Below are 8,416 nucleotides of genomic sequence, written 5' to 3'. Positions count from 1 at the left end.
TGACTGACGAAAAGACATATTAAATAAAAAAAACCTAAATTATCTATTGTTAGAATACATGTTTAACAATTCAACTAAAACTGGGATTCCCACTAAACTACGCAAAAAATAAATAAATAAATAAATAAATAAAGCGAATCAAAGGATGCATCAACAATCTTTTTGAGGTAAAGTTTTGTGGGGTTTTTAACCTTATAACCTTATAAGAAGGATATGGAGATAACGAATAGTATTCAATATTAAAGTCCATAAAACAATACAAAAATGAAAATAGAAGCAGAGCAAACACGGACCTCCAAAACATCAGAAGTGGGATCAAGTGCCATGGAGGAGTGAGCATCCTCTGCTGACCGGTCACACCCACTGTGTGCTCCTTGTCATGATCAGAAAATAACGGAAAAATCCGTCGTCAATTCAGTGTATAAATAATGGACTAACAATTGGTATGAAAAACGTCAGTCAGCATTTTACTCAATGATAAATTGTATTTGCTGACAAGGTCATTGTATCGACCATAGAACTTCCGAAATGATGACTTTAAACGAGACTGTTGATTTTCTTGTTTCATCAACTTGCTTGTCAATAATTTACCTCGTTTTAGAAAGTGTTAATACGTAGAACATGCTCTTGCGTATCGAATCACATGAGATATATACACATCGTATGCAGGTAAAGAAGGTATATTGCTGCATAAGTGAGGAAAGTGACGATAGAAAGGTTAAAGTCATCACGTTTATCATATAGCTTGGTTGTTAATTACCATTAACATCTTTTTCAAGTAAAATATCCCGGTATGAAACAGATGTGTCAGACTCACTCTGTGGTATCTTTTATTTCAAGCTCACCAGGATAAATGAAATACCCATGAAATAACCCCTCTTTTCTACAGTATTCCTTAAAAAATGAAGAGGGGGAAATATCATTTAATACCAATGAATTCCCTCAATTACGTACATGTTTAATTCAACTGAGTATCTGACCACAATCTTCCTCAACTTCAGCTACACTTAGAGGCAGGGAAACTCAAATAACAAACAAAACAAAACGAATATACAAGTTTAAAAAAACACCTGTAAACAAACATCAAACACAGAAGATAAAGGGTGAAGAAGAATCAGACATAGTGACTGTTTAAAAAGAAAAAGAAGACGTATTTTGTTTTCCTATTCTTATGAATGCCGGACATTCATGGGGAAAAATTCAAACTCATGAACTAAATTTAAGAATTTGTCAAATGAATTTTTTTATAATCAACGTTTATGAACTTGAAATTAATATTATAATTTTCCAAAAAAGATCTAGAATTAAAAAAATGATGACTTTCATAAACATTTATCATTTCAAATGGTTAAAAAAAAAACACTAGTTTTTTAGATTCAATGAGTAGCTGAAATTGATATTTTTTCTTACCTTTTCTTTCTTACATGTTTTATGCAGTTTTTAAAAAGCAAATAAACATGCGAGCAACCTTTCTCCTATAATCAACTGTCCTCCATATCTCCTAAGAAGGTTAAGCTAAGACGATGATAATCGACAAAGCTAAGCTAAGATTGTCTCTTGAAATAAAAGGGAAAAAACAAGGTAATGAACGTTGAAAAAAAAAACCAAAACTATCAATACTGAACATTGCTAATGGATTTTTTTTTTACATGGATAAAATGTTTTGTTTTAGATGATTAAACCAAAAATGTTGGAACACATTCGATTGCCAATCAAATAAATAAATAAATAAAAATTATTAAAAAAAAAAACAAAAAACAAAAAACAAAAAAAAAAACAAATACTTTGCCCATTAACCCTTAACCATATATGTACATGTCATACCCGGGATATTTACTTCCTAAGCTGTTTGCGGAAATGATAAAGGATAGAGGATGTCCGTTGTAGTCAGTAACCCACTTACAAGACCCTTGGTATATCTGGACATAGAGTGCTATACAAGTGTTTTACAAATAAGAGATGATGACGATTAGATTTGTTTGCATAATATTATCAATTATCTCAGGTAAGAAAATCCTGATATCTTTAATAAACTAAATACATTCAAGAATGCTGTAAAATGCAAGGTTTTAAATTTAAAATTATTATTATTCCCTGATATATTTATTAGACTTATTTCACGAAAGTGTTGTAGATTTACAATAATTTTAATCTGTTTTGAACGAATTTCATTGCACTTAATCAAATGGATCAGAAACAACTTCTTACAACTAACGAGTTTCTCTCCTTAAATATAACTATAACTGTAAGTCATGCAATTAAAACACAAGAAGTACATAGAAATACTATAATTTTCATGTTGACTTAAGGACAGATGATACAAACAAATATCTTGTTTGGAAGAGACTTAATATATTTAGCATGTCACAAGTTTAGAAAAGTGGATAATTCTTAGAATTTTTTATCCTAAGAACTGGAAATGAAATAGACTTGGAAAATATTATTAATATTTCAATGAAAAAACAAAAATAGACAAATCACACTAAGTAAAGGTTTACAGGTGAAAACAAATTTCTGAATATGTTATCTTAGTGCTAAAAGTGTAATATAAACCTTAAAACAATATACCAAGCCAGGTGATTTTTAGGAAGAAAAACAAAATGACAAATATTCATCAATATCTTATACGCTAAATTTTACTATTTTGCTTTTCCTGATAAATTTCACCTGGCTTGGTATACTTTTTCTAAAGATTATATAGTACTTTTAACACCAATATAACATATTCTAAAATTTATTTTCATCTGTAAACCTTTACTGAGTGTGTTTTATCCATATTTGTAATTTTATTGAAATGTTACTAAAATTTTCCAAGTCTATCTCATTTTCCAGTTTTTTAGAGAAAAAATTCTAAGAATTATCCACTTTTCTAAACTTGAGACATGATATTAAGTCTCCTCCAAAGAAAAAAATTGTTTGTATCATCTGTCCTTAGTTGTTTAATTTTAATGTTTACATTGAGTTTTGTAGCTGCAAATTCAAAGTTAAATTATACGTAAACATTGAAGAAAAAAAACCTCAATTCACATCTAGATATGATATAAAATTGAACGATTAATTCAATTTTTTAAAGACCTTATTTCACTGTGATCATATGAATTTGTTTTATTTATTTCTAGAATCATGTCAACAAGAAACGTGTTCTAAAGATGGCACAGACTGCACCGAAAACAACAAAGATAAATTCCAAGAAAGCATGAATCTTAGGCGATATTTTCCCGAATTACAAGACATAATCAATGGAGAGTATCAATTTCCAGCAGATTTCTTTACAGGTTATTGTGAGTAAGTTCTTTGTGGTTTAAAAGTGTTAAATTTAAAAGTCACTTCTTTCAGTATGCTAATTTTTTTATGGTTGCACATCAAGGATTTTCTTTTTTTTTTTTTAATCCAACCTAAACGACTTGTGCAAGCAACCGCTCGTTGAATGATACACTTGCATATTCACTGAATTTTAAAATATTTTTTGAACATATACAACTCCATACAAGGGAAATCTTTGCTGTTTTGTCCACCATCAAAATATATTAAGTAGGACAATTCAGTTAAACTTAAGATTTTTTTTCCTCTTTTTCTTTCCTTTCAAAATAAATTCTGTGATGGGCTATTTTAGTTAGTCTGGGGAGCATACACATGTTACAAATGGAGATAACGAACAGTATTCAATATCAAAGTCCCTTACACAATACCAAAATAGGAGCAGAGCAAACACGGGCCTTCAAAAACCGTCGTCAATTCGGTGTATAAAAAATGGACTAACAATATGTATGTAAAAGGCCAGTCTGCATTTGACTCAATAATTAAAGTTAAAATATTCACATTTATCATAGAGCTTTGTTTTTAGATTACCATTAACAACTTGTTCAAGGAAAATTTCCAAATATATATATGAAACCGATGTGTCAGATTCTATGGTATCTTTTATCTCATGCTCATCAGGATATAATGTAAATTCTGCTTCATTTACAATCTGTCAGTAAAACTGTATAAAAATATAATTTAATTATCAACATGTTAAATGGATGGTCTTTTTTAAAATTTTTCAAGAATTATGGATAACAAACGCGGTGATGTAGGCCTTTCTTATAACTATATGGCAGGAGATAAATTCGTCAAAAGATTGTGTTCTGGGAATACTGCAAAAGGTAAGGTTAAAAACTTCCAACTTGACAATCGTTTCTGTAGCGCAACTTATAAAAAAGAGTTATGTACTAAATGTTCAATGTAGGATTTTGAAAAATTACAAAGTATGCATTCTCATAAATATTATTTTGATCCATTTTTTATACAGAGTGAACATAAAATAAACATTTAATATGTGAACCTCTACACATGTATCTATATGACTGTTTATACAATTAAATATTGACTTTGACATGCAAAACAAATCAATAAACTTCAAAACATATTAAAATGATTGGCGTTGTCATCTTTATATGTTAATCATACTATTGATGTTTATAGAATTAAACAAACTGGTGCCTTGTGTAAATGACAAGCAAGTAAGGGGAAGCTTTGTCAGGGGAATATCTAACATGCCGGATATCTCCGAGCCACCAGAGGACATGACGGAGAAAGAGGCACAAAAAAGGATATGCAGGTAAAAAAAAAATTACAGCACCCCTACTACCAATCCCAATTACACAAAAAATCACAAATAATATCAAAGCCATACCTCAAATAAATTGTAATGAATGATAACTCTGAATAATAATTGGCTTATTCTTGTCAAATGCTCATTTTGACATATATAACAATTGTCATAAATGTCTTTAAAAGACATATCGGGCCTATTACAATTTGTGCAATAATTTTTGTGACGAGAACAACGTGAAAATACAATAAAAATACCCGTAAGTCCGGAAAGGGGGGATTAAAACCAAATGTTGGACTGTCAAATATTTATAACACATGCCGATATATCAATGGTGTAAAAATAAATAATCTCCATGCAATACCGGTAAATGTTTTTGCAACATTTTCCCAATAAAATCATTTTTTTTTTACTTTCCAAAATAAAATTAAACATTTACAAAAATTTTTCAGCATTATAATAAAAGTAGCTAGAGTACCTTTTTTACAATAAGATTACACTTTTCTTTATATGATTAAAAACATTACATTTTTTAATGTGACTACAAACTTGTTTTATGTGATTACAACATTTTTCATGTGATAACAAACTTTTTTTTCAGTTTTCTATCATCATCCCTCACTAAGCTGCTGAAAATTCTCCAACCTACCTGTGATCAAAAAGGCTTCCACACAATGGTCAAATTAGTAACAGACATTCTGAAAAACCCCGAGGACCATGACATTCCCCTCCTTAACATACCGGGCACTTGTATAACAGGCCTGCAAAAGCAGCTTAACAAGCAGTTTAATGATTAAATATTCTGTTCTGGATTATTTTTTCGAAGTTTTTAGTCATAAAAAAATAAATTTGTCTAAACAGTTTGTTGCCTAATGAAGATTTACCACCATACATGTATTGCAAATAAACATCCAAGAAACAAAAAGAGTACTAGTACATGTACATGTATTTACTAAAGAGCCATCTTAGAGTGGCGGCTTTGTTGGTTTTTTTTTTTTTTTTTAAAGAAAACTGTGCATTGCATTTTAATACCAAGGCCATGGAATACAACGACATTTTTATTGGATAATTATTCATAAGCATTATTTTTTAAAAATTGGATTATTTCTAAATTAATTTTATACAGCCAAAAAAATAATTTTTTTTTTAATTCATGTAACATTTAAAGGTGAATCATACAACATATGTTTCCTATGACTCAGTTTCCATGTTTCACAATTACACTGCATTCTAGTTCAAATTTTAAAAATTTAAATTCATATCTTCCAATTTTTTCCTTTCTTGTCTGTTTCTAGACTTAACAACTAGAAATGTTTCAGAATGCGATATCAATTGCTTGCAACAAACAATCAGTACACAAGCCAGAACTCAGATATTATAAATACAGTTTATTATCTAACTCTTCCTTTCTCATCAATTTTTACAATGGATGACATAGACCAGGTCCAAGAATCATGAAACAGACTTAGATTTAAGTTAAATGTTCAATCAATCAACTGTAAAAAGGTCATTCATTATTAAAATTAATTTCTAAATTTGCAGACAATAATACTTTCAAAGAGCAATATTTAAAAAAAAAAAATTTCCGTTTTGGTCTACTTGAATTCCATGCTGTTTTAGTATGACATAAAGATTTTGACTTATGCATAAGATGTCTCATGATCCCGAGGCCAAAACCCTGTTTTATAAAAGAACTTAAGAATGAGATAGACGATAGAATTAATTAGTGAAATTCGCTTTTTTCATTTTTCTTTCTTATTTAAATGTGAAAATAAATATTCATAAAACTATTCTTAAATATAGGTACAAGTGTAATTTGCTTAATAATTAAAAAGTAATCTTTCAATTACAATTAATTTAACATGGTAAGATAATGTCAGTAATTAAATGAAGTGAATTCTTTCATAAAACAGGGTCTCGAACTAAACAAGTCAAACCATTTACATGTAATCAAACTAAAAAATATATTCATTGTTCTTTCGTAAATTTGAAGGAGTTTGTAAACAATTCCTTTGAGAATTGAAAAAAAATTAAAAATTACTGAAAAACATTGTTATACATGTAATTCCAAAAGTATAGTATTACTAAATACATGTACTTTATACAGTGTGTGTCTCAAAAATAAATAATTAAAACTACAAAGTAAAAAATTATTATGTCTATTCTGTCACATGAAAAATGTGACAATATTAAAAAAAAATGAGGATGGTCCAAAAATTTAGTAGACAAACAAATTATGGTTTCAAGGGAACCAGGTGATTCATTGCCTGATGTAAGAAGGTGACAGTTAAAAACACTGCAATAACAAATTGGTAACTATGTATTAGAATTTAAAATTCTTTATAGTACACAGACTTTTGTGGGGAGAAATTGTTTACTTCTATTTTTATCAACTTTTTCTCAAATTTTGATTCAATTTAATGTGAATTTAAAACGTTTTGTATGCAACAGCTTAAAATCAGATTTGTTGAAAAATGGCAGCATAATGGACTAGGATGAAGTATTAGGATCTTGAATTCATTCCAGCAGAAGTGCATCGACCAAACATGTCTGGTGTAAAATAGAAGAGTTCTTTGGAATTTATAAAAAGGAAATAAAAACCCATAGAAATGTACAAGTCGGTTTCATATTTTTATTATCATTGACACATGCACAAACTTTGAATATTTTAATGATACATGTATTATGATTGTTAGATAATAAGAATTAACTTTATTTCATATTTATATCTTCCAGAAAATTTATGATGAATTAAAAAAATTTGTTCTCATTTTCTTTTTTTTTAAAAACTGAACCAGTGATGTTAATCTATTTTGTAAGTAGGGAAGTGCTTCGGATGGTAGGGAAAAATAACATAACAAAACAATAAGTAATTACCATATAATCCCTATTAACCGCCCCTGCCCTGTCCTCTTTAAGTCTTTTTCAATTGTCAGGAAATAAGGGCCCCCCTGTACAGTGATTAAAATTATCTAGAATCATATCATACATATAAAGAAAGTGAAAATGAAACTTGTCTATTATCCAATTTCTCGGTTGAAAATAAATAATTTAAAATAATTTGGGTGGATTATCTAAGTGCCCTAGGCGGTTAATAGGGATTATATGGTATTACTGGAATTGTTTTAAAGTGAGAATCTTTAAACTTCATAACTCATTATTGAAGAAAATAAGTTTTTCAATAGAAAGTTTAAAAATACATACACATTTTTGTAAAAGATATTTCAGGGCTAATTCTATGGAATTTTGGGACAGTACAGAATTGAACAAAATCTGGACTGAAATTTTTGTAATTATAGAGCATATTGAGTTCTTTTACTTTTCTAGTAGACATAATATTAATTAACTTATCAATAAAAGGAAATCATTGTTTTATTTTTCACATGCTACTAAGAAATTATTACATGTCATTTATTGAAATGTAACATTGAAGAAATTTTACACATAGAATCACTTTTAATCTAAGTAAATCAGAACTGCATGCAATATTAACAAGTTGGCTTTCTTAAAAAAGAAAGGTGACATGATATCATATTTTTTTAAATCAAGTCATGCTTCATTTTCAATAAATGTCTAGAAATTATATACACAACAAGAAATAAAGGAATTTGTCACCATTTGTAGAATTTTTATAAACGAATATTAATTATTTTTCTGTTAAAAATGCTACAGGAACTCCTTCTTTTGTCAAATAAGGAACATGTATATTGAATTCAAGCAAACTATGACTTATACTACCATTAATTAACATTTCATGTACTGAAAATATACTACATTTGTCTTCACAGTTTTCAATGGCACATTTCAATTGATTGTTTTTAA

General features: G+C 28.6%; 1 protein-coding gene across 1 annotated transcript; it reads left to right on the top strand.

The window, feature by feature from the left end:
* The first annotated feature begins 1,859 nt into the window (after positions 1 to 1,859).
* On the top strand, positions 1,860 to 5,442 carry LOC134270644 (uncharacterized). The gene is made up of 5 exons (XM_062752884.1): positions 1,860 to 2,005; positions 3,120 to 3,285; positions 4,048 to 4,145; positions 4,465 to 4,600; positions 5,196 to 5,442. The coding sequence occupies exons 1-5, from the start codon at positions 1,960 to 1,962 to the stop codon at positions 5,389 to 5,391; spliced, it is 642 nt and encodes a 213-aa protein (XP_062608868.1). The 5' UTR covers positions 1,860 to 1,959; the 3' UTR covers positions 5,392 to 5,442.
* Positions 5,443 to 8,416: the final 2,974 nt, after the last annotated feature.

This window comes from Saccostrea cucullata, unplaced genomic scaffold, assembly GCF_032062105.1.
Source record: "Saccostrea cucullata isolate Sc308-1 unplaced genomic scaffold, CSIRO_AGI_Scuc_v1 ctg468, whole genome shotgun sequence".
NCBI lineage: Eukaryota > Metazoa > Mollusca > Bivalvia > Ostreida > Ostreidae > Saccostrea > Saccostrea cuccullata.
Note: the sequence above shows the minus strand (reverse complement) of the source record. Positions and strands in the feature narration are given on the sequence as shown.